General features: G+C 40.9%; 1 protein-coding gene across 4 annotated transcripts in view; it reads left to right on the forward strand.

Moving 5' to 3' along the window:
• Positions 1–27,478, forward strand: part of LOC126195693 (diacylglycerol lipase-beta-like) — a 903,756-nt gene that overhangs the window by 841,324 nt on the left and 34,954 nt on the right. For all 4 annotated transcript variants that reach the window (XM_049934332.1, XM_049934324.1, XM_049934338.1 and 1 more), the window contains 2 exons: positions 10,008–10,162; positions 26,046–26,195. In XM_049934332.1, the coding sequence (XP_049790289.1) occupies positions 10,008–10,162; positions 26,046–26,195 (305 nt within the window). The remainder of the gene's footprint in view (positions 1–10,007; positions 10,163–26,045; positions 26,196–27,478) is intronic.

Consider the following 27,478-nt stretch of genomic DNA (forward strand, 5'->3'; position numbering starts at 1 on the left):
ACAATGAAAGAAACAAATGCAATGTGTCACCTCAAATGGATCCTACAGTACAATTATTCCTGAATTTGTACACAGCTTGTTGTTAATGCACAAACAGAAAACAATGATTTTTAGTTACATCTGAAAATGGATGAGCAACCATTCAAAAAGGAACATAAATTATTCTAGGAAAGAAAATATATGTTTAGGAATTCATCAGAGAGTCCTCAGTGACACATGTCTCCATCAAAACTCACACTGATTTTAATACAGCATGATGTTTCTCTTAGAAAGAAGATCTCAATGACTGCAAAGATAAATTTGAGTGAAGTGAATGTAAAAGTAAAAAAGTTAAAATCTTTTAAAGATCATAGAAGTATGAGGAAAAGAAATTGCCCAGCATAGAGGGAACTGATCTCAGGTCTAATACTGTCATTATAAAATACTGAGAGCAAAAGGTTTACAAGTTTCAGATTCATAATCAATAATATCAAAAATAGCTTTATATCATCAGTAATAACTTTGGTATTAAGTGCTCTGAACCATAACAAAAACAACAGTGTAGGCGAAAACTCAGAATTTTTTTTATTATTATTGTTAATTTTTTTTAATGGGGTAGCAAGCACAAATGTATGCATTTTTGTAAAGTCTGTAAAATCTCAGTCAAACAGCAATATAACTGGAATGGATTATTATGCAAAACATCTTAAAATGATGTGCTTATCTTAGAAATATAAAGAACAGAAGAGCCTTTCACACAAATCTGCCTGATTTCTACATTTACTTCTGAGCACACACTATGACAAAACTGAATTAGATTGACAGAACCACATCCACTCAGTGACATATGCAATACCCTGTGTCTCAACAACCTATAATAAACTGTTTCATGCCATTGATTATTTTACAGCCTAAATAACAAGTGCCCAATTACTTTGGTCTGCCTTTGTTTCCCCACAGAGACGCATTGGTTGTTGCCACAAAAACTCATTACTTGCTACAATTTTGTATGGCTTCATGAACATTTTTCACATTATAGCCATCTGTACCAACACTTCTATTGTGTCACAGGCATCAAATTACAATGATCAGTTTGCCAGTAGTTTCACTTCACACACTTATTTACCAGCAGGTTTGATCCATCTAATAGTGGTTCTTGGCAACTGTCTATACCCTGCAAGCCGTGAGTGCATGGCTTCATCTAACAGTTGTCATCAACAAGAAGTAAGGGGAATTTTCACATAACTGGTGTAAAACACAATATGATGGACCATTAAACTTCAACAGATGTGTAACGTTATCACTCTTGACCTCATCTAACTGATCAAATTTGCTATCTTGGTCTTTTTTCCACAGCATATTTTTTATGGCTGCAACTTACACAAAAATGAGCATGTCAATAGAAAGCAGACAAGTTGTGTTGCTCTTATGTATAGTTCTTGATCTCAGACTTGTTGCACATAGTCAGACATGAAATGTGAATTGTTTTCATATTTGATGATGCAGAACGTACTAGTTTGAATCCTTTTGGATACTTCATTGTTGTTGCACCTATTGTATTTATGTGTCAATTAGTTCACTCTCAGTCAAACACTGTTTTCTGAGCAGCAGTGTCATAATAAAACATAATGACTGCTCCTCGTGGTATGTTTAAACAGAATGCCGTGATATTACTAGTATAGGTAGTTATGATTGTGGTATACAAAATTGTACCTTTGTACTTGTCTGGCAGTTAGGCTACAAGCTGTACTGTGCCCATTCAACAGGAAGTCACTACTTAACCTGTTTTTATTGGCTATTGGATGTCTGCATATGTTTGAACCATTTTATGCTGAGCTGATCAGGAATAGCAATTATTATCAGGTAATGAAAGAGCTCAATTTTTTTCCAGATTAAAACTGATTACCATTCTAGGTCTTTAACTCAAAATTTTACTGTACAGGAAACCTTCTGTGAATTTTCAAAAGTGTGTGACAGGTATGCCGTAAATTAAGCTGTGAGGTCATGTCATGAATCGTACATGGATAGATCAGCATGTAGAGCATTGTCCACAACAGTTCCATATTTGCGATCCAGTGTAGTGCAAATTTTTAATTTCATAAGACGTTTCATCTATTTATCACACCAGTAAATATCAAGGGAAAAGCTGTCAAACATAACTGAAAATGAAGGTAATACTTTTCATTTTTATAGAAGATTAGAAGATCAGTCAGTGATCAATATACTGAGAGAGTAAACCATGATTTAAATGAAAACTGTAACGATCTAGGAGACGTGTTCATAAATCTGAATAAATTCTTAAGCTGTAAATGTTTGGATAAAGCTGGTTTGTATTTAAACAGGTTAGGATTTAAAACTTTTAGTAAAATGTTCACTGATATGTGTAACATTCTGCAAAATAGTGGAAATTTATAAGAATTGATGGGGATGAGTAACAGTGTTTGGTGACAAAAATGGCAAGACTTAAATGGTATCCAAAAAAAGACCACAAATAGAAAAGAATGTCTCTACATAAAGCACTTGAATGTAAATTGTCTAAGTACTGACTTTTCAAACGTAAGTCTAAAATGGACAAATTACAAATTATTCTATTGGAATGTAGAAGTATCAAAGTTATTTGCCTCAATGAACATTGGCTTACATTGGACAATATTAAAATTCTTAATAAAAATGAAAATTTTGAATTAGCCAAAGCTTTTGTAGATGAGAGAAATCACTTACTGATTCTGATGTAAAATATGCTAACTTCAATATTAATATCATAGTTGAAAGCAATGAGATGTTCAAATTCACTGACTTAATTAAAAAAAACTTTGGCTTCAAAATAAATTTCATGCAACCCTCTAGGGTAAATGCACTGTCAGCTACCTGTATTGGTAATATTCTAACACATTATGTATTTAAAGATGTTTATAAATTTTGCATATTTTTGGGAATCTCTGACCACTCTGCATTATTCACTGAACTACCAAAAATTAATAAAAAATTTCATTTCACAAAAGCAACATAAAAAGTAACTTCAATGAAAAAAATTCAATTACATTTAGAAATAAGCTGAGAGGCTGAATGGCCTTACAACAACTGTATTTTGAGTAATAGTGGCTTGAACAATTTTTAAGTAGTTTTCTTGCAATATTTAATGAAACCACATGCAGAAAAATGACTAATAAACTTAAATGGTTAACCGAGGGTATAAAAATTTATAGCGCCAGAAAGAGAAAACTCCACAATGAATTGAAGTACCACAAAATAAGACATTTTACTGAGTGTGTTCAACATTATAAAGTTACACTATGTGATCAAAAGTATTTGGACAACCCCAAAAATATACTTTTTCATATGAGGTGCATGGTGCTGCCACCTCTGCCAGGTACTCCATATTAGCGACCTCGGTAGTCATTAGACACTATGAGAGAGCAGAAAGGGGCACTCCACAGAACTCACGGACTTTGAACGTGGTCAGGTGATTGTGTATCACTTGTGTCATATGTCTGTAAGCAAGATTTCCACACTCCTAAACATCCCTAGATCCACTGTTTGCGATGTGATAGTGAAGTTGAAATGTGAAGGGACACATACAGTACAAAAGCATACAGGCTGACCTCGTCCGTTGACTGACAGAAACCACTGACAGTTGAAGAGGGTCGTAATGTGTAGTAGGCAGATGTCTATCCAGACCATCACACAGGAATTCCAAACTGCATTAGGATCCACTGACAGTACTATGGAAGTTAGGTGGGAGCTGTGAAAAATTGGATTTCATGGTTGAGTGGTTACTCATAAACCACACATCACACTGGTAAATGCCAAATGACGCCTCACTTTGTGTAAGGAGCATAAACATTGGATGATTGAATGGTGGAAAAACGTTGTGTGGAGTGACAAATCGTGGTACACAATGTGGCGATCCGATGGTAAGGTGTGGGTAAGACGAATGCCCGGTGAACGTCGTCTGCCAGTGTGTTTAGTGCCAACAGTAAAATTTGGAGGTGGTGGTGTTATGGTGTGGTCTTGTTTTCCATGGAGGGGGCTTGCACCCCTTGTTCCTTTGCATGGCACTATTACAACACAGGCCCACATTGATGTTTTAAGCCTTTCTTGCTTTCCACTGCTGAAGAGCAATTCGGGGATGATGATTGCATCTTCAACACGATCGAGCACCTGTTCATAATGCAAGGCCTGTGGCAGAGTGGTTACATGACAATAAAATCCCTGTAATGGACCGGCCTGCATGAAGTCCTAACCTGCAACCTATAGAACTCCTTTGGGATGTTTTGGAACACCGACTTCATGCCAGACCTCACCAGCCGACATCGATACCTCTCCTCAGTGCAGCAGTCCATGAAGAATGCACTGCCATTCCCCAAGAAACCTTCCAGTACCGGATCGAATATATGCCTGCGAGAGTGGAAGCTGTCATCGAGGCTAAGGGTGAGCAAACACCATATCGAATTCCAGCATTACCGATGGAGGGGACACCGTGAACTTGTAAGTCCTTTTCAGCCAGGTGTCTGGGTACCTTTGATCACATAGTGTATATTTAAAAAAGCTGTGAAGGCAGCCAAACAAATGTCAAACATGAAGTTCATTGTACAACATAAAAGTAAAACAAAAGCAGTGTGGTCTATTGTCAAATCAGAGATAGGTGTTATAGTTAGTAGTAATGAAATATCTGGGATTAAAGTAGCTGATAGCTTTATCAGAGTGTTCAAATGAATTCTTAATAAATGTGATAAAGTCAGACGTTGATGTAACAGAGTATCAGGGTGCAGGTGGTTACTATTGGGAGGTGTGGCAGATGGATGGTGTGTTAGGAGGCACTCTCCCAGTTCGCCACTTGCTGGTTCCTCAGGGAAGAGGAGGTGGTTGGAACCTGTGTACAAGAGTGGGGACAGTAAAGGAAGAGTAACTTTTAACCATTTATTTCTGCAAATACATCTCTCGTTTAGTGATGCTACAGCAGTACTCTGCCACTGCTTGTCCAGGTGCACCACAAGCACCTGGCAACTACTCAGGAAGTGAATGCTGCATCTCCACCCTCTGCACTCGAAGAAGGTGGTGCGTGTATACGTGGTTTATACATACTGGCCTCGGAGGTTCTCGATCCCCCCGTAACTGTGGCTCATCTCCACTCTCTGAACCGCGACAACAGTTGTGTGGTCGAGAAGTGTGCCGACCCTAGCCTGCCATGTAGGTAGGCCTCGTGGCTCCGTTGAAGTGTCAGGAACACTGGTGTCCTGGCCCGAGTCGACACAGAAGACCCCCCAGGCCTTCCCGTCTGCATTGGAAGCTGTCAGCAGCACCGAACTCACGACTGGTGCTTACAGAGAGGAAGACATCTCTCCGGTGGCTGTCGACGATATTCGGCAGGAAATCTACAACAGACTTATACGCCACATGAATACTGTGTCAGAGAATCGAGTACGTCATCGATCCTTCTTACCGACTCCCCTCTGAACTCAAATGCTGGAGTATTTATAGTGTGAAATATCGACTGGTGTTGACCCAACATCACTTGTAATGACAGCATAGGCTTTCCTAATGTGACTGTATCAGTGTTTCACATCATGCCCTATTTGCTCAACACATTGTTACCCCAACAGACTGGTCCGTAGCAATATTCGATACTCCTTCTGGCATTAGCAATGCGGCTTCTTACTTTGTGTAACGAGGTGATGAGAGACTTCTCACTCGTACTGCTTTACTAAGCTTCTGCTTATGCTAGCTACCCAGTTCATGCAAAGCACTAATGTCCTGCTCTCCGCCTGATCTGCTAATGTGATGAAATGCTGCCATTTTGTTTCATGCTTGTTGACACTCCTGCAAGGAACACAAAGTGAGTGAGGTCCTGCAATTATGAAATTCTGTAGCCAGCTGCCTGATACAGGGTTGGTACATAACCAGAGTAAAGTAAATCACTTTGGAATCCACCGAGAATCTGAGTATCTTACAGATTTTAAAAAAGTCACAATAAAGGATATGAAAAATGTTATATTATCATTAAAAAATAAAAACTCTGCTGGGTGGGATGGGATACCCACTAAAGTGATTAAAACAATGTATGGCATAATAGCACCTCCCCTAACTAAACTATTCAACCATTCTTTTGAACAGGGATGCTTTCCCGATGTTTTGTAGTATGCTGAAGTCAGAACTCTGTTCGAGAAAGGGTCGAGGGAAGACACGGATGGGAATCTATTGGCCTATTTCTATTCTCCCAGTCCTGTCAAAGGTGTTAGAGAAAGTAGCTGCAAACCAGATAAAAAGAATTTATTGTAAAAAATAATATTATTAAGTAACCAATTTGGATTTCAACCAGGAAAAAAACACTCTAGAGGCAGTAAATAAATTTATTGGAAAGATAGATAAATCATTGGATCAGAGAAGTAAAGATGCCGGTATGTTCTGCAATCCCACAAAAGCATTTGACTCCGTGAACTCTGACTTGCTAAGCTATAAATTATACAAATGTGGGATTAAGGACAATGCTCTAAATTGGCTAACATCATACTTACACAACTGAAAACAAAGGGTAACTGTCATCTTAGATGCAGTGAATTATTATTCTAAATGGAGTACAGTATCACAAGGAGTGCCTCAATGCTCCATTTTGGGTTCATTCTTGTTGCTATTCTACATAAATGACAAACCCATAAATATAGATTCCCCATAAGTTGTGTTTGCAGACAGTACTTCTGTTTCAATTGAAGATGATGATGCAGAAAACATTCCGAGCTCCATTGAAAGCACACTGGATACCTTAGAAAACAGGTTCTAGTTAAATGGGTTGAAACTCAACATTGCAAAAACCAATGAAAGAAGCTGACATGGTCAAATTACTGGGACTAAATTAGACAAGAATTTAAACTGGAGTCCACATATTGACTTCACATCAAATAAACTAAGCAGTTTTGCATTTGCAGTGCAAATACTAGCAAATTCCACCAACTTGAGTACACAAAAAAATTGCTTGTCATAGTTATTTTGAATCTGTTATTAGATATGGAATAATTTTCTGGGGAAGTATAAGTAGTGTATCTCAAATACTGAAACTGCAAAAGAAAACTTTCCAATACATGTGTACTGCACAGCAAACAGAGTCTTGTCACCCATTATTTCAGAAACTACAAATCCTAATTGTTCCCTCCATTTACATTTATGAAATTATTTGAGGTGAATCGTTTTAACCATACATCTAACACAAGAAACAAAAGTAATTTTATGCTTCTCACACACCAGTTGAAATTATATACATGGACTCCACAGTATATGGGAATGACAATATATAACAAGTTAATGGCCAAAAACATATTTATAATGAGGCAGGAAATTTTAAAAACTAGGCTACAGTAGATTCTGTGGGAGAAATGCTACTGTTCAATAGAAGAATTCAAAGACGATGAAATGATAATTTGAGCAAGGGGTAATTAAGTGTTAGATTTTATTGCATGTATATATAACATAAATGTATTATTATGATTATGCTGTTTGTTAATATCAGCTGTTCTTTGTTTATGGTGAAATTTTACCACAACTTGATGTGTCTCCTGTACCTGAATCAAATGATTTAGATTATGCACATTATGAGACAAATAAACAACAATTCACAATTCATAGAATTGGTTACATTTGAACATCAACAGAAATGTTTGAACTTGTTGACATGAACTAAATAATTATAAAACAGTATCTAAGAAACTTTGTCAAATTATAAGACTTCTGTGAGCATGTAATCTTCATAATGATATTCTAGCTTCCTCCAGTATGAATGCTGTACGTCCAGGTGGCATTTTCCTTCTGTACAACTGTGTGTACTTGCACTCATTCTGTGGTGTGCTATCATAAAATACATAAATTTTTCTTTGGAAAATCCAGGATGGAATGTAACAATACCAGAGAAGGAAAGTTACTACTCACCATATAGTGAAGATGCTGAGTCATGATAAGCACAACAAAAAGATTCACACAATTAAAGCTTTCGGCCATTAAGGCCTTTGTCAGTGGTAGACACACATACACACATGCACACACACACATTCACACATTCACAACTTGCACACACGTGTGCAGTCTCAGAGTGCTGAGACCACACTGCAAACAGCGGCACCAGTGCATGATGGGAGTGGCAACTGGATGGGGGTAAGGAGGAGGCTGGGGCAGGGAGGGGGAGGGATAGTATGGTGGGAGTGGCGGACAGTCAAGTATTGCAGTTTAGACGGAGGGCAGGAGAGTAGGTTTGGAGGGGGGAGGGGGTAAGTAGTGGAGAGGTCAGAAATAAAAGAAATTAAAAGACTGGGTGTGGCAGTTAAATGACGGCTGTGTAGTGCTGAAATGGGAACAGGGAGGGGGCTGGATGGGTGAGGACAGTGACTAACAAAGGTTGAGGCCAGGAGGGTTACGGGAACGTAGGATGTATTGCAGGGAAAGTTCCCACCTACGCAGTTCAGAAAAGCTGGTGTTGGTGGGAAGGATCCATATGGCACAGGCTGTGAAGCAGTCATTAAGATGAGGGATATCATGTTTGGCAGCATGTTCAGCAACAGGGTGGTCCACTTGTTTCTTGGCCACAGTTTGTCGGTGGCCCTTCATGTGGACAGACAGCTTGTTGGTTGTCATGCCTACATAGAATGCAGCACAGAGGTTGCAGCTTAGCTTGTAAATCACATGAATGGTTTCACAGGTAGCCCTTCCTTTGATGGGATAGGTGATGTTAGTGACTGGACTGGAGTAGGTGGTGGTAGGAGGATGTATGGGACAGGTCTTGCACCTAGGTCTATTACAGGGGTATGAGCCATGAGGTAAGGGGTGTCTGTCCGCATGAACGGCCACCAACAAACTGTGGCCAAGAAACAAGTGGACCACCCTGTTGCTGAACTTGCTACCAAACATGATATCCCTCATCTTAATGACTGCTTCACAGCCTGTGCCATATGGATCCTTCCCACCAACACCAGCTTTTCTGAACTGCGCAGGTGGGAACTTTCCCTGCAATACGTCCTACGTTCCCATAACCCTCCTGGGCTCAACCTTCATTAATCACTGTCCTCACCCATCCAGCCCCCTCCCTGTTCCCATTCCAGCACTACACAGCCATCATTTAACTGCCACACCCAGTCTTTTAATTTCTTTTATTTCGGTCCTCTCCACTGCTTACCCCCTCCCCGCCCTCCCCCCCTCTGCACCTTCTCTCCTGCCCTCCGTCTAAATTGCAACACTTGACTGTCTGCCACTCCCACCATACTATCCCTCCCCCTCCCCACCCCAGCCTCCTCCTTACCCCCACCCAGTCACCACTCCCATCATGCACTGGTGCTGCTGTTTGCAGTGTGGTCTCAGCTCTCTGAGACTGCTGATGTGTGTGCAAGTTGCGTTTATGTGAATGTGTGTGTGTGCATGCGTGTGTGTATGCGTGTCTACTGCTGACAAAGGCCTTAATGGCCGAAAGCTTTAATTGTGTGAATTTTTTTGTTGTGCCTATTTCTTCTCAGCATCTCCACTATATGGTGAGTAGCAACTTACCTTCTCTGGTATTGATAAATTTATCTTTTATTACTGGAACAGAGTCTGTGATACTATTGGCTATTTTGTTACATTATGCAGCACATTTCATTCACCAAAACTGAATTCCCATTTGCTTCATGTTATCTTAATACATAATTCATAGAAAAGTCACACAATAGTCATGAAACACAAGCTAAAGTGACTATTGCTCAGCTAAACTCTGGTGAGATTTTTAATATCATTATGGAGACAGTGAGTTGTTATTTGTTAGTTTTTTCAAATGGTTTATGTATAGCTAAGGAATAAAATTCATATTGCATTTACTGCTCTAATACATGTTTCAAAACTGGCTGCATTTGTTGTCTTGGACAGTATATCTAACATATCTTGTGAATTACTTTGAAATCTCCAGCCACACATGGCACTTTGGTTCATTTTATTGTTTGTTGTATTTCACGTTTGTTACAAAATGATGTAGCATTGCTGTTACCAAAAGTTGTTTTTTAATCAGTTATTTGTTTCTGCAGCTGGTGTTTTGAGTAGGGAAGCAGCAAAAGTGACAGAAGAATTTACATTTTCAATTGGTGTGGGAGATGATTTTGTTATGAGACTGGGTGTGGACAGCATGGAAAACATTCGAACAAATGCTCTCCGTGTGTTAAAATTTTGTAAACTGCCCAAGGTAAGTGGCTAAACATTATCTGATCTGCTCTGTTTGTGTCATAGTTGATAATGACAATAATAATGAATACTGCAGTGGTGGTAGTGGTAATAATAATTACGGTAATGATGAACACTGTGATGGTGATGGTGGTGGTGGTGGTGGTGGTGGTGGTGGTGGTGATGATGATGATGATGATGATGATGATGATTGAAATAAACTCAGCAGCCCAACTGAGGCCAACAAACCCATTTTCTGGTTCCCAGAGTCCAGACCATGTGAACAAGATGAAATTAAGTGCCACACTCCCCTTCTCGAAAGCAACGAAGCACTTGCAGAAGAATCAATAATTGTAGAACTGCATATACAAGGTCCTGAGGAATCAGCTGAAATGTTCCAACAGCAAATTAAAAAAAAAAAAAAATTGGATTGAGGAAACCCTATCCAAAGACTGGAAAACAGCTCTAATCCATCCACTGCAGAAGATATGCACCATGAAAAACATCAGCTACAGAGAAATATCCCTCCTACCGGTAACCAACAGAATTCTCTTGTTTGTCATCCAGGAGTGCTTAGAAAGCCAGGTCAGGTATCAAAAATCGGAATACCAAGGTGGCTCCAGGAAAGGTTGTCAACAGGAGAACAAATCCATAACATCAAAAGCAACATCAGATACTGTACTTTATAGGTCTAAACAGTACATATCAGCCTTTTTGGTCTTCAAGGAAGTCTATTATTCAATAGGCTGTGAAGCCCTGTTCAACATCTGTAAGGAATTTGGGCTGACCTTACTAGCATTAAGTAGAACCACCTGACAGACAGTTACTAACTCCCAGATGAACTTCCTACGTTTCGTCTCAGAGTTCTTTGTTATCAAAACAGGAGTCAGACAAGTCAGTGGACTGTTTCTGATGCTTTTCAACTGTGTTCTTGAAAAAGAAAAAAGTCATCAGGACTGGTGAAGAAGACTGATGGAAACTGACTGAAGTCCAGTAAGAATGGGAACTAAATGCAAAAGAATCATGGTAGACTGACTAGCTTTTGCCAGTGATATACCAATTCTGTCAAATGACGTAGAAAATGCTAGCATTCAGATCTAACTGTTAAAGGAAACTGCCAAACATACTGGCCTGCAGATATCATCAGAAAAACAGAAAGAATTAATGACATCAAATAACCCCACTCTCCAGTGTAGAAAAATTTAAGTACCTGGATGAGATTATTATGAAAAATGGACTAGACATGGAAACCCGTAATGAGTAAATATGTTAATTTCAACAAGCCTACCAGATGTTGAGTGTGACCCACAATGGAAAATGCTTTTCACAAAACACTAAGATACATCACTGTGAAACAGTTCTGAAGCCAGTAATTGTGTATGAAGCTGAAAGCCTACCCCTAAGTGCAAATAAAAACCTTCTTGAAGAACTGGAGAAAAAAGAGTGCAGAATCATTATAGCAATCATGGAATCCAACTACAAGAATGGCACCCACCAAGACAAATCCAGCAAGGAAGTCTTTGCCAAAACAGAGAAAATTACAGAGACAATTCACAAATCACATGCACGGTTTTACTGTCATCTTCACCCAATGGATGCAAACAGGTTTACCAAGGAGATCTTCCACTTTTTTGATTCAGACCCCAAAACCAAAATGCCCTGGTTTAGAAATACTAAACAAGACCCACAACTCCTACAAAATCAGACCCAAATATGACTGTGACAAGGCTGTTTTCTGCAAAAAGATAGTGACAAATGGGCTGCATCAAGCCAAGCAACTATGCATGGAGGAATGTAAGCATGTCCACTCACAATGAATGAAGGAAGTGTGGCTGTCAAAGAAAGCAAAATTCACTGACCAATATAACAAGACTTAACATGATTATAGATGGCCTCACTGTAATAATAATAATAAATTATTTGAATGTATTTCATTAATGTGTATATCTTCACAAACTGTATCCTTTTCTAATTCTTACTCCCACCATTGCAACAACAATAAAGAATAAAGAAAAATCACTACAAGTTTGTCATATCCAGTCATCCATTAATACTGCATCTTCACACAGTATTAATAATTCAGATGTAGTAGCATTTTCATCATCTATTTGAAGCCCATGTTGGAACATTTTCATCATCTTGGTGAAAAATATATTGAACTAAAAAAATAAAGATAAATCTTACAAAGAGGGAGAAAAAGAAAATTAAAGCCACCAAATGATTAATTCCTAATACAAAATATACATTAACTGTTAGCCTTTTTATTTGGAAAAATAATCACCCTTTTTGTAATGCTCTGGAAATGTTCTACCTGACTCCTCTACGATAAGATCAGATCATACCACTGTCAAACATATGTAAATAAAATCATGTACCACAGTTATGAAAAACACTTCAATTATGAAAGTGTGATAAGGTATATCTGAATGACTGAAAAGTGTATTACCATCACTGGATTGTTGACTTCACTTTCTGTTGCTCATCTGAACCATCCGTTTCCTCACTACTGCAGAGTCCTTCTCTCCAAAGGTCTGGGGAAGCAGAGAACTCTTCACCACAATGGATCTTCTAAAGTCCAACTTGTCTGATACATCCACAATGGCATTTCTAAATTTTTTTGCATGCCCATGTGCACAATGGAATATACACTCTTTCCTTCATAATTCCAATATTATCAGTAATAAATGAGATCTTTTTTTCCTACAAGGCTATATTTTATTGTACAAAATCCTTTATACATCATGACAAATATTGTGACTATGTTTTGCTGAATTTCTGTTGGACATGAAAATGACAATTACATCAAAATTGGAGAGATAGAGAGAGAGAGAGAGAGAGAGAGAGAGAGAGAGAGAGAGAAAGGGGAAGAGAGGATGGTGGCAATGGCTGTACCACCCATGCACATAGTCTTGCTAATGTGAAACACTACCTTTGAAGCATACTACTGACAGAAAACCCTCCACATCTGTAATTATTTCTTCAGGGACAAATTGACAAACGAATCTTTGAATTTTAACTTGTTCAAGGGCTTATCAAGTCAACACAACAATCATTTTGTCTGCTTTAGATTCATTGGTGACTTCTATAGATTCATTAGAGACTTCTTAATTGTATGGACCCATGTCAACAATAACCTTGGTCCTATACTCCAGAACTTCAGTGTCTACACCCAAACCTGCTCCAACTGATCCCTGTCATCTCACAAAGCTACCTTTCTGGATGTTGGTTCTTGGTGGTCCCATAAAAACCTTTGTTCACATCAAATGCATGAAATACCAACAGTAATTCAATTTTGAAAACTATCATTCCAAATTGAAGTCTTTTTCTGAGAAACTTAGTGCCCTTTGGTACTGCTTCTGCAGCAGAAAGCAGGAGTTGTCCAAAAACACATTGCCAGAGTTATTACTGGCAAACAATACCCTACCCAGCTTGTCCAGATCCAGGTCTCTCACGCCAGTTCCTTCTATAAGGCAAAAAAGTTTGTCACCATTGTCAGAAAAATATTGACTAATACTCCATTACCCATGGTTTCAGTTACCTCTCATTGTGGCCTGAGCTGGTGGGTATCCAACCCATAATTCCATTTCTGCATCCCTTGTAAGAGCTTTGATTACCTTTCATTGTGACCTAAGGTGAGGAATATCCAACCAAAACTCCCATCCTCATCTTCCCCGTTCTTGTGTCACCCACTCAACCTATGCAATACCCTTGCCCATTCCTGTCCTACAACTACTGTGCAACATTGTATGAGGGTATGAAACACAATCTGCCAGCCTGAATGTCCAGTGCCAAACTGTGACAAACAATAACTTCACACCTGATTGCTGAACGTCTGTGTGTAGCAACAAAAATTTTGACAGCTGCTTCAGTATTGGTGACATTACTCCCAGCACCAACTCATCAGTCTTTGAGCACAACCTTCCTCCACATTTCCTACCTCCCAGTGCTTTGCTACTCTCTCCTTGTCTTCCACCTTCTCACTTTCATATCGTATTCCATATCATACTTTTTATTGAATTTTGTGTGTATGAATGTGTTTGTTTGTGTTTCTATCAACCTGCCAGCGCTTTCGTATGGTAAGTCACATCATCTTTGTTTTTAAATATATTTTTATTTAATTCCTTAATGTTGTTTTACTCGTGTAAAACCCTTTGGAGGAGTGATACTATTACTAGATTCTTCTGAATTTTACAGCTATTTTTGTAGTACATATTGTTTACTTATCATGTGAATGTTACTGTTGTTACTGCTTAGAGGTAGAATGAGTGTTATTCTTTATGTGTGTTTCCATAAACATTTAATGCTATATTTAAGTTTGGCTAGATTCTTTTGATTAATCATGCCATTTCAGTCACAGTTATTACTCTAAGCACCCTATTGATCATTTCATTCAACTCTTACCTTATCTTGCAGATGCAGATAGTAGTTAGAGCTATCTAAATATTTCAATAACACCAATATGGAAAGAATATATTGTTGCTCACCACATAGAGGAAGCACTGACTTGCAGACAGGCACAATGAAAAAGACTGCTAAAATATTAAACACACACACACACAAACACAAACACTTGGTCACTGGTGCAGGGCTCTGGACCTTTTTGCAATTGCAATTGCAATTACACAGCAGATGGCTGCTGGTATGGGTAGTATGGGTAAGGAGGAGGCATTAAGAGAGAATGGGGAGGGATAGTAGGGTAAAGGTGGAGGAAAATATTAGTGCAGTTTGTCAGAGCATGTAGAAATTTGCTGGGGACTGAATATCACTGTTGGATGCAGCATTGAGAGGCTCTGCTGGGGTATGGGAAGTTATGAGGGGAAGGGAGGGGGGAGGGGAGAGGAGAGGAGTACAGAATGGAAAAGGGCTTTTAGGTGCATTGGTGGGATAAAAGATGTGTGTAGAATTGGAGTTGGAGTGGGAAGGGGATATGTATGGGAGGTAGAGATACCAGATATTTAGGCCAGGGGTTTGGGAATGGAGAATATGTTGCAGGGAGAGTTCCGATCTGCACAATTTAGGAAAACTGGTGTTGGTAGGAAGAATATAGATGGATGGCACGGGCTGTGAATCAGACATTAAAGTGAAGCACATCATGTTGGGCAGCATGTTAAGCAAATGGGTGGTCTATTTGTCTTTTGGACCCTGCTTGATGGTCACCATTCATGCAGACAGACAGCTCATTAGCTATAATGCCCATATAGAAAGCAGCACAATAGTTGCAGCTTAGCTGGTAGACCACAAGGCTGCTTTCACAGTTGGCCCTACCTTTGATGGAATAGGGGATGCCAGTGACAGGACTGGAGAGGGTGGTTGTGGGAGGATGTATGGAACAGGTCTTGTTTCTAGATCAGTGGTAGTCGACCTGGTACATATCACCCAATAGTGGGCACTGAAGCTTTCCTGGTGAGCAGCTAGAAAATTCTAGTAATAACAAAGATACAAAACTGTGTGATACATAACAAAAAATTGACTATCTCTGATCTAGCTCTATTGCAGGAATAGGAGCCATGAGGCAAGGGTGAGGATCAGGAATGGAGTAAGAACAAACAATGATATTACATATGTGTGGTGAGTGACACAATACCAAAGTGGAGGATAGTGGGGAGGATATTCATTGCAGGATATGATGAAAGGTAGTCAAAACTCAGTCAGAGAATGTGATTCATTCACTCCTGTCCTGGGTGGTACTGAGTCATGAGGGGCATGCTCCCTCGTGGCCTGGCAGTGGTATTTGGGAAGTGGTAGGTGACAGTAGAGACAAGACATTAGAGAGGCCTGTTTCTGGACAAGGTGGGGAGGGTAATTTTAGTCTGTGAATGTCTCCATGAGATCCTTGATATATCTGGTGAGGGACTGCTACTGATGGCTTTGGATTGAGCCTGATTGGTACATTTGGTGGAAAACACATTTCTACTGTAGGGGTCAGGAGAATGAGACAAGGTTTTCAACTAGGTAGCTGGATTTAATTTGGGAGTGGGTCAAGAGGCTAGGCCATTGGAAAGGATTGATACTCCTGTGGGACTGAGTCTTTTGGAGGACAGATTCATGACTGTTTGTGGGTCTGTTTAGGTTTTGATTTGCAACATGATTGTGATCCTGTTCTGCTAAGGCCTAAATCCAACAGATTTATCAGTCCTTTTCAAAGGCCTTACCTTTCAACCCACTCTTAAATTCAGTCATGGCTGGGCTTGTTAAAGATCTCTCCTTCTCCCAATCCCTACAGTGAAAACACTTTTTTGTTACCAACTCTAAAAATCAGGCTGTTCCTTTACAACCTGTTGTCATGCTCATCACTATCAATGCCACCTCCCTGTACATTAACATGCCTATTGCTATTGGTTGTGCCACTATTGAGCATTACCTTTCCCAAAGTCTGACAGACTCAAAACCTACTGCCTCCTTCCTGGTCACCATAAACAAATGTATCCTCATCCACAATTACTTCTCCGTTGAAGGCATCACCTACAAATGAATCCAAGATGCAGCGATGGATACCCACATGGCACTGCCCTTTGCCAATCTATTCATGGGCCATCTAGAGGAATCCTTCCTAATCACCCAGAATCTCTGATCCCTTACCTGGTTCAGATTCACTGAAGGCATCTTCATGACCTGGACATATGCGAGGACATCCTATCCAGATTTTTCCAGAAGCTCAACATTTTCTCCTTCGTTCACTTCACTTGGTCCTCCATAACCAACCAGCCACCTTCCTCAATGTTAACCTCCACCTCAAGGATGGCTACATCACTAACTTTATCCACATGAAACCTACCAACCATCAACAATAACTCCACTTCGACAGATGCAGCCCTTTCCATATCAAGAAGTCTCTTTCATACAGGCTAGGCACATGTGGGTGTCACATCTGTAGGGATGAACAATCCCTATCGAAATACAGGGTGAGTCACTAACTATTGCCACCTAGAATAACTCTGAAAGTATGATAGTAGCTGAAAAGTTTGAGGGACAAATGTTGCATGGGACAATGGGGGCTATAATATGACGTTAGTTTTTTGTTGCTAGGTCAGGTTGCTTCAGAGATATGAAAGTCAACTTTGTTTTTTTAAATGGGATGCTATAGTTTGGTACTTATTTTCTGATAGCGGCTATCGAGACGAATCCAAAGATGTGTAACTGTAAGGTCTTTGAAGGTCAACAAAGGTCAAAAAGGTGGCATGAACATCCATTTACAGAAGGGGTTTGAAGTGGTGACCATTAGTATCAATCCAGTGCTGCAATCTTCTTATCATGGATTGATTGGTATTCCTTATCACTTTGGTACTTATCAAAGCACATGCTCTGATAATATTGTATGAATAGTAAATATTCGCTGAATATGGCATATCCATCTAATGTGCCCTTGACTTGTAAACACCATTCGACAGTTACGCAATACAACACTAATAGGAGTGGTAAGACTAGTATCATTGAATCAAGCGAATGTGAATGATGTATTCCTTTGAAGAACAAGTCAATATGCTTCTCATTTATTGAGAATGCCAACAAAATTCAGTGAGAGCTAGAGACTTGTATGCTGAAAGATATCCTCAATGTACTCACCCTACACATCATACATTTAAATATGTGTATGATAAATTGAGAACAATTGGATCTTTAACACATCGGAAACATATCCAGCAAAGGAAAGTTACTAACGAGGAAATGGAAATTGGTACTCTTGCCACTGCAGTTCGAAATCCTTGTGTTAGTTCTTGTCAAGTCGCAAGGGAATCTGGCATGAGCCACAGTAGCGTTGTTCATGTTCTCCATCACCATAATATCATCCTTATCATATCAGTCTCCCCCAAGAATTAACTGGTACAGATTGTATGCATCGCATTGAATTCTGCCGATGGCCTCAGCTTCAGATTCAGAGGGGTGACACATTTATTAATTTGATTTTATTTACTGATGTCGCTACATTCATGGGCTGTGGAAATGTTAATTTGTATAATGTGCATTATTGGGCAACTGAAAATCCATGTTGGCTGCAGCAAGTTGCACACCAAAAACCGTGGTCGGTGAATGTATGGTGTAGGATTCTGGAGGACAGAATTATAGGTCCCTATTTCATCAAAGGAAATCTTAATGGTAGGAAGTGCACCACATTTGTGCAAGAAACATTAAGTCTGTTATTGGAAGAAGTACCTTTAGGAACAAGGAACAGAATGTGGTATCAACATGATGGGTATCTGGCACATTTTTTGCTAATAGCTAGAAATGAGTTGCAGAGACAATTCCCAAATCATTTGATTGGATGCAGAGGAGATGTGTTGTGGCCAGCTCTTTCACTAGACTTGACACCTTTGGATTTTTTCATGTGGTAATTCGTAAAAGACATTGTGTATAAAGACATTCCAACTACACCTGAAGATATGCGAGAGAGAATTGTCAGAGCATGTGCTTCGATAAGTGCCAATGTGATAAGGAATACCACTCCATCCTTGATAAGAAGATTGCAGCACTGCATTGATACCAATGGTCATCACTTCGAACACCTTCTGTAAATGGATGTTCATGCCACATTTGTGACCTTCATTGACCTTCAAAGACCTTATTGTTACACATTATTGGATTTGTCTCGATAGCTGCTGTCAGGAAATAACTACCAAACTATAGCATCCCATTTAAAAAAATCAAAGTTGATCTTCATATCTCTGAAGCAACCTCACCTAGCAACAAAAAACCATCATCATATTATGGCCCCCATTGTCCCATGCAATATTTGTCCCACAAACTTTTCAGCTGTTATCATACTTTCGGAGTTATTCTTGGTGGCAATAGTTAGTGACTCACCCTGTATAGCAAGGATCTCATGAAGGCCTTCACAGACCAAAATTGTCCTCCCAACCTTGTCCAGAAACAGATCTCTCATGCCTTGTCTTTCCATTCACCTGCCATTTCCCACATACCCACTGTCTGACCACAAGAGAGCACTGCTCTCATTTCTCAGTGCATTCAGGACTGGAGCAGCTGAGTCACATTCACCACCAGGGTTTTGTTTACATGTTATTGAGCCTTGAAATGAATATCTTCTGCACTATCATCCTCACCTAATCCATAGTTGTATTCCACCACCCACCAAACCTATGCAATATCTTTGTTTGCCTCTACTCCCCTCCTGCTCCCAACCCCTTGCATCATGGCTAATATCTCTGCAGTAGACCAAGACGCAGGACATGTTTCATACATCCTCCAGTCCTATCACAGGCATCTCCTCCCCCTACCCTTCGAAAGTAGCCATGTGATCTACCACCTAAGTTGCAACCGTTGTGCCACTTTCTAAGTGGACATGACAACTAATGGGCTGCTTGTCTACATGAATGGTCACCCTTCAACTGTTTCCAGGAGACAACTGGACCATCCAATTGCCAAATATTCTGCCCAATATGATGTGTGTCACTGTAATAACTGCTTCAAAGCTTGTGTTATCTGGATCTTTCCTACAAAAACCAGATGTTCTAAATTGCACGGGTCAGAATTTCATTCCCATAACCCTCCTAGCCTAAACCTTCGGCAGTCCCTGTCTCCCATGCATACAGCTTACTCTGCTCCCACTCCAACATTACACATGCCCTCTATCTTTCCAACCCATCTACAAATCATTTTCCATTTCCTGTTTCTCTCATCTCCCTTTCTCCCTCATGATTCCTCATGAAACCTCTCCCCCACCTTCCCCCAGCACAGCCTCCTGACATTGTACCCAACAGTCATATCCTGTCCCCTCCAAATCCCTACATGCTCAAACAGGCAGCACTAAGATCTCCCTAGCGTCTTCCCCCAGCTCAACCCTGCTATACCTTCCATTCCCATGTCATGTCTCATCCTTACCCCCATCACCCATCCCAGCTCTGTCAGAGGCATTTGCAGTGGGCTCCAGCAGCCTGAGACTGTGGCCAAGTGTATGTGAGTTGTGCTTGTGAATGTGTTTTCTACTGCAGAGGAAGGACTTTGTCTGAAAGCATTAATATTTTAGCAGCCTTCTTCCACTGTGTCTGTCTGCGACTCCATGGCTCCTCTGTGTGGCCGGTAGCAATATATCTTTTCCATTTTGTTATTTTACAAGCTGCATCATAGTTGCAAATATAAACAGTGATCCAGGTACTGTCAAATGTTTTTTTATTCCAGTCTTTGATCATAATATTAAGTCCTTCAATGATGACTGGTTTCAGCCAGTAATAACCATCTTAAGATCTGTTCTACACCATGCCCTAATGTGATAAAGCTGTAATACCATCATCAAAACATAGAAATACACTCAGAAAATCATTGTCATGTAGAGCTAAAATATAATGCAAAATAGGCCACATCGTCCACACAGTTATTTTGCAAGTGGCGTTACTATGACAGTAACACCAGTTGCAAAATGACTGTGTCAACAATGTGGCCTATTTTAACCATATTTTAGTTCTACATGATGACGCTTTGCTGAGTGTATTTCTATGTTTTGATGATGGTATTATAGCTTTATCACACTAGGGCATGGTGTAGAACAGATCTTAAGATGGTCATTACTGACTGAAACAGGTCATCGTCGAAGGACTTTTTTGTATACCGCCTGGAAGGCGGCATGTGGGTAGGAGCAGGAAAAGGTGAAAATCTCTCGGTACTGCAGTGTGAATTAAAATCACCTTTACTTTAGCAATAAGAGTAGTACATAACTTTGCCCTGAGGTGCGAAGCTAAAGCAAAGTGTCCCAGCCATCTGCTCTTGATCAAATGGGAAGAATATGGGCTCGTAGAGCCCTCCCACTCCGGCTAGAGTGCACTGTCATTGGTGTCTGTCATAGTGCCAACTTTAGAACTTGTATATATGCCATCGCATTGTAACTATCAATACCACATCCCTACCTCCTGAAACAATGCACCATCATTGAGTTTGGTTTCTGACGGCGGGTGGAGGGACCCGGGGCGGCGCAGCTGAGGGGGCAGACAGCGGAACTGCCGGGGTGCGCTGTCCACCCATGACCACGAATTGCTCACAAGGGGGGTGAGGAAAACCTCCTGTGGAAAACCTGCATAGGCCGCGCACCACCACTGGGTATGCTCGGATGAGGAGGTGGAGTAACGACCTCCACGAGCGACGACAACGACGGTTGTGGCAGCGGCGGCAGTGGCGTGACAGCAGCCTCAGTGTCCATAGTTTCCAGCACCGTGGAGGAATGTGGTGGTGGCTGAAGGTAGGGCCATGGCAGCAGCGAGAGGCGCCCGTCTGGTGCAGGTGACCGGACCGGCCGCACCGGCGATGACAGCAGGCACGCCCATGGAGGTGCGAGTTGCAGAGGCGCCATCGGTGGAGTCGTGGGCTGAGGCAGCAGGAGCCACAAAGCGTCCAGTTCTGCTGGAAAACAATCAGTGGCAGAAAACTGAGGATGGCACAAACAAATCTGGTTCCAGTGTCGCTTGATAGTGTCGGAGGGGCCAGAAATGACAAATAAGCCGCATCCAAGCTGGCAAAGAATGCAGCCCTGCTCCCAGCACTGCCTGCCAGAAAAAACATGATAGAACACCAAAGCATACGGCGCCAAGCCAGAACGAGGCAAAGCAGCGGGAGCATGCAGCAGCGGGTGCAATAGCTGCAGGAGCGACCGATGGGCGTGGCTGTGTAGCAATTCCACTGGGGAATGGGTGCCACGCAGCTGAGAACCATAGGAAACAAGGAAAGTCCAGAGTGCATACTCGCACCTGCCATTAGCAGCAGAGAACGTTTCAAACTCTGAGGACACAAATTGTGGGCTGTTGTCTGAGACAATAACTTCAGGAAGGCCCTTGATGCAAAAAATAGACGTCAAAGTCTGAATAGTACTGGCAGACGTAGTAGAAGATGGTTCAAATGGCTCTGAGCACTATGGGACTTAACATCTGTGGTCATCAGTCCCCTAGAACTTAGAACTACTTAAACCTAACTAACCTAAGGACATCACACACATCCATGCCCGAGGCAGGATTCGAACCTGCGACCGTAGCAGTCACGCGGTTCCGGACTGAGCGCCTAGAACTGCACAGCCACCGCGGCCGGCGTAGTAGAAGACATAGGTAGGTACAACAAAAGGAAAGTTGCTGTATGCATCAATAACTATCGACCAGCAGGTGTCCCTGCCAAGGTGCAGTAGGAGTCGGCCATGCAAAGAAGTGCTGGTGGGGAGCAGATTGATGCTCCACACAAGAGCGACAGTTAGCAAGTAAATTCTCAATTTGTTTATCAATGCCGACCCAAGTGCAGTGACGACATGCTAATTGCTTCACCCGCACTATACCCCAATGACCAGTGTGCAGCAACCTGAGGATTTCTGACTGCAACGAACCAGGTACAACCACACGAGACTGATCATTGTCAGTTCATAACAAGATAATACCGTGGTGTACAGACAAGTTGTGACACTGCGCAAAGTAACGCCGTACAAGAGGATCTTGAATGTGCGTAGCAGATGGAGGCCATTGAGTATGAATATAGTGCAAAAGAATCTTCAAAGAAGCATCAGCAGCTGTCATGGAAGCAATGCGATGAAAATCCATTGGAAAACCATCAGCTAATTCCTTATCTTGTGAATCAATAAACATGCATGACAATTCAGAAGAATCAAACACGTTGTCCGGACCAATAGGTAGACGAGACAAAGCATCAACATTGCCATGCTGGGCCCTAGGCCAAAACAAGATTTCGTAATTGTAGTTAGACAAAAACAAAGACCATCGTTGCAACTTTTGTGCAGCACAGGCCGGAACTGGCTTTGACGGGTGGAACAATGACGTCAAAGGCTTATGGTCGGTAACCAAATAGAACTTGCGACCGTACAAAAAATCATGAAACTTAGTCACTCCATAGACAATAGCTAAATCTTCTTTCTCAATTTGAGAATAGTTTTGCTGGGCAGAATTGAGCAACTTAGACACAAAAGTGATCAGGCAATCGACAGAATTAATGCAGTGCAAGAGAACCGCTCCGATGGTGAGAAGATGCATCGACAGCCAAAACAACTGGTTTGGAGGGATTGAAAGGAATCAAACAGTGATCACTCAACAAAGCAGATTTGAGCTTGTGGAAAGCAGCGTCACATTCCGAAGACCAAACAAGAGGAATGTTCTTACGCCGAAGGCAATGCAAAGGTGCTGCAATCTGTGCTGCATTTGGTATAAATCGAATATAATATGTGATTTTGCACAACACAGACTGAAGTTCTTTCAAGTTCCTGGGTCCTGGCAAGTCTCTAATCACACTGAGATGTGACAGCGAGGGGTGGATACCCTGTCCAATCATATGTCCTAAATACTGAATCTCAGTTTGAAAAAATTTGCACTTGTCTCTGATACACTTGAGTCCTGCCTGCAAAAGTGTAGTAAATAAGGCACGCAAATTCTGCAAATGTTCATCAGAGGTGCAACCTGATACAACCATATCGTCCAGATAGTCAGAACAGTCAGCAACAGTGGCACACAGCTGCTGCAAGTAAGACTGAAAAATAGCAGGAGCCGAAGCACACCCAAACGGAAGGTGGCGAAACTTGAACAATCCAAGGTGGGTGTTGATCACAAAATAGCACTGTGACTGTTCGTCTAGTGGAGTCTGGAAGTATGCATCCCGCAAGTTAATCATGGAAAAGAATTTTCCCGCACCAAGCTTATCAAAATGTCTTCAGGACGCGGTAAGGGAAACGTAGCTACCACTGTCTGAGGATATACTGTAGACTTAAAGTCAGCACAAATACGGAGACGACCGTTTAGTTTCTTCACACACACTATACGCGAAGCCCATGGCGAAGCAGAAACAGGTTCAATGACACCACTGTCTTGCAAATGCATAAGTTCAAGAGCTACGGTGTCGTGCAGTGCGTGTGGTACCAGGCGTGCATGCCGGAAAATAGACATGGCATTTTCTTTAACTACAACATTCTCTGCAAAGTCCATGGCACAACCAAGGCCATCAGTAAACAGTTCAGCAAAATCATCGCATAGTGCGGCAACACTATCTGCATGGTCACTAGTGTTGATGCAAAGCAGAGTGTCCTGAATTGCGAGGCCAGAAAGTTCAAATGTGTCCATGTCAAAAATGTTTGTAGCATCACGAGAGTGGAGCACATGGAAAGGCACTGTACGGGTCATTGCACCATACGTAGCTGGCAAACTACACACGCTGAGCACTTAGATTTCTTGTCCAGTAAATGCAGTCAACGTGGAATGCGAATGACGAAGTGGGGGTGAACCAAGCAAGTCATATGTTGATTTGTTCAGTAACGAAACTGATGCACCACTGTCCAGCTGCATGCAAACAGAACAGCCACAAATGTGCAAAGTCACAAAAAGTTTCCATGAATCGCTCTGAATGCAATAGGAAGTGTCTGGCAAAACTTGATTCACACGATGAGCAGTCGAAGCACATGAAGCAGAAGGGTTTGAATAAATGGCGTTAATAACCATAGGCTGATGTGAATCATGATTACGACAGTTTCTGTTGCAGTGATGCTCACACGAGTCACACAAATGGGAGACAAGTTGTGAATTAGTGTTTCTCTTACTACACACAGCTTGCACGTGTCCTTTCTTAATACAAAAATAACATTGTGCTTGACGGGATGGGCAACTGTCCCGTGGGTTGGCACAAAAGCAGTTCAGACATGATTTCAGTTTCTTAGTGAGTGCCTGGCGTGAAACATGTTTACTTGTTCACAAGCGATGCGGCTTGGCTGGCGGTGCTGGGGCCAGACAAAGAGTCACGTTGAATGTGGAAGTAGCCATGTACAATGTATCTTGTATGTCTAGCAAGTCCACTACTTCCTGCAAAGACGGGTTTTTAAGTCTGAGGATTTGTTCGCAGATGTGGTCATCTGCCACATTCTGCGCAATAGCATCTCTAGTCATTATGTCCGCATATGAGTGACCACATGAGCAATTAAAGTCACAATCAGATGTTAGTCCCTGAATGTCCGCTAACCGAGCTTTATTGGACTGAGTAGGGCCACACTGGAAATGAAAGAATTTGTAGCGTGCGGCTACCACATTGACACTATCATGAAAGTGGGAGCTCAAAGCATCAATCACTTCATCGTAAGTTTTAGTTTCTGGGCGGGTGGTGGGAAACAATTTCACAAGCACACGTTATAACACAACACCCGCGTTGGCAATGAAAAAATCAAGCCGCTCTGTACCTGGTATGTTGTATCCTGCGAAGTGTGCCTCAAGCTGGGCGATGTATTCTGGCCAGCATTTAACATCAGGATTGAAGGCACGAAAAGGCAGTGCCGTCGGTGACGGCGTTGGTACAGGCAGTGGCATCGGAGGTGCCAAAGTAGCTGCAGTTTGTAGTGTGACCTGAAAACATACAAGATCGGACAGCAAAGCCTGTTCCTGCGGCGAAGCCATGGTTTACAGAATTGAAAGTCTTATACGGAGGCTAGCATGAAAAGAAAGCAGTACCGAGCAAAAAAAGGAAATGATAGGAAGGGAAAGGGGAGTCCTCATCACCAACTTTTGTATCCCTCCTGGAAGGCGGCATGTGGGAAGGAGCAGGAAAAGGTGAAAATCTCTTGGTACTGCAGTGTGAATTAAAATCACCTTTACTTTAGCAACAAGAGCAATACATAACTTTTCCCTGAAGTGCAAAGCTGAAGTGAAGTGTCCTGGCTGTCCGCTTTTGGTCAAATGGGAAGAATATGGAGCGGAGCTCGTAGAGCTCTCCCGCTCTGGCTAGAGTGCACTGTTGTCGGTGTTGTCGTAGTGCCAACTTTAGAACTTGTATTTATGCCGTGGCATCATAGCTATCAATACCACAGACTTAATATTGTGATCAAAGACATTTTGTTGTTATTCAGTCCAAGATTTTCCATTGTTTAAATATTGATTGACATTTTATTTGTTATCCTGCCACATTTTTCTGTGCTGTGTTTCTCATTCTAAAATTTTCTCCAGTATCGTATTCTTCTGAATGGCTTTGGATATGCACTTTTTGGCATACCGGCCCGTGATCTGGAAACTACATGGAAGAGTGATGCACCTGTTCCTAACACAACAGGGCATTTACCTCTGCTACTTAATACATCAGAGACATTGCCCCCCAGTGTGAGTATATTTGATATGCTGCAATTTATTTTATTGTAAACAGAGCTCCTTATAACTAACAAACTATATAAATTGAAGGGCTGTTACAGCTAACTCGAGAGCATTGTATGGTGAGGTATCCTTATACACAGAAATTAGTTTCAGAACAGTCTGAGCTGTAGAAGTGCTTGTACAACTTCACTTAGTACTGTATATAACTGTGAGCTAGCCTGAAAGCTCACTAAAGAATAAATTGATGCATGTCACTAAAACCAGCCCTAAAATAGAAGTTTTAACAGTTTGCAGTTTGTGGCACACTTTATCTATTACCTAGTTGTTTATTTTATTGAATATTTTGTTCAAGTGTAGGTCCACAGTCTCCCAAGAATTTTGTGAAAGAAAACATTGTCCATAATAGGCTGTACAGTTTATCCTTTATTCGTTATGTGATCAGCTGATTTTGATGCTATTGTTTTCAAGCATCTACAAAAGAATTCATAACATGGTCATGTATTACATTAAACATATACACCATGGAAAATCATAAACATCACTACAAGTATGTTGAAATTTTATAGAAGCAGTCTTACTTACTTATGCATAAGCATTATGGAACATGTTATATGTGTTGTGACATACATTTCATAGTGGCATTTCTTCTGAAAAACCTGTAATTCTCAGGGAATTTCATTTCAAGTGGAAAAATTGTGGAAATCTCAGGTAATTTCATAAAACTGAAACACGATTTTATTGAGTTTTATAAATAACAAAATTTAAAATACTTAATACTTCAAAGTCTGTTAATTATATAAACATTATTCCATATAAATTACTGGTGTTTCAAAACTTCAGCTAAACTACTGCTTATGGCTGATATGTAGCTCAGCTGAGAAGAAAGAAAAGTCATTACTGTGGTATGCTGCATGCCCTCCGACACCCACCCACCACTCTCCATTAATTTATGAGGAGCTTCTTGACACCATCTTCCTCCTCACACCTGGAATTCTCAGGATTTTTTTTCCAAATCTGAGTTGCCACACTGCACTGGAAAACAAATTCTGTATGTGAAGCAATTTGTGAAATATTTCATCTACAGTACAGTCTAAGAAAAAACATCTTCCTACAGGCATATAACCATGTCATCTCATATGTAAACCATAAGACTTCCATGTACAGACTACAGTTGAAATCAGCTGTTCTAATTTCTAGCAAAGATACAGTCAAAGATAACAGATCTTTGTATATTATGTGCTTTGCAGGTATGCCAATACATGGAAGTTGATCTTATGTACAAAAACAGATTT

This window comes from Schistocerca nitens, chromosome 1 (assembly GCF_023898315.1).
Source record: "Schistocerca nitens isolate TAMUIC-IGC-003100 chromosome 1, iqSchNite1.1, whole genome shotgun sequence".
NCBI lineage: Eukaryota > Metazoa > Arthropoda > Insecta > Orthoptera > Acrididae > Schistocerca > Schistocerca nitens.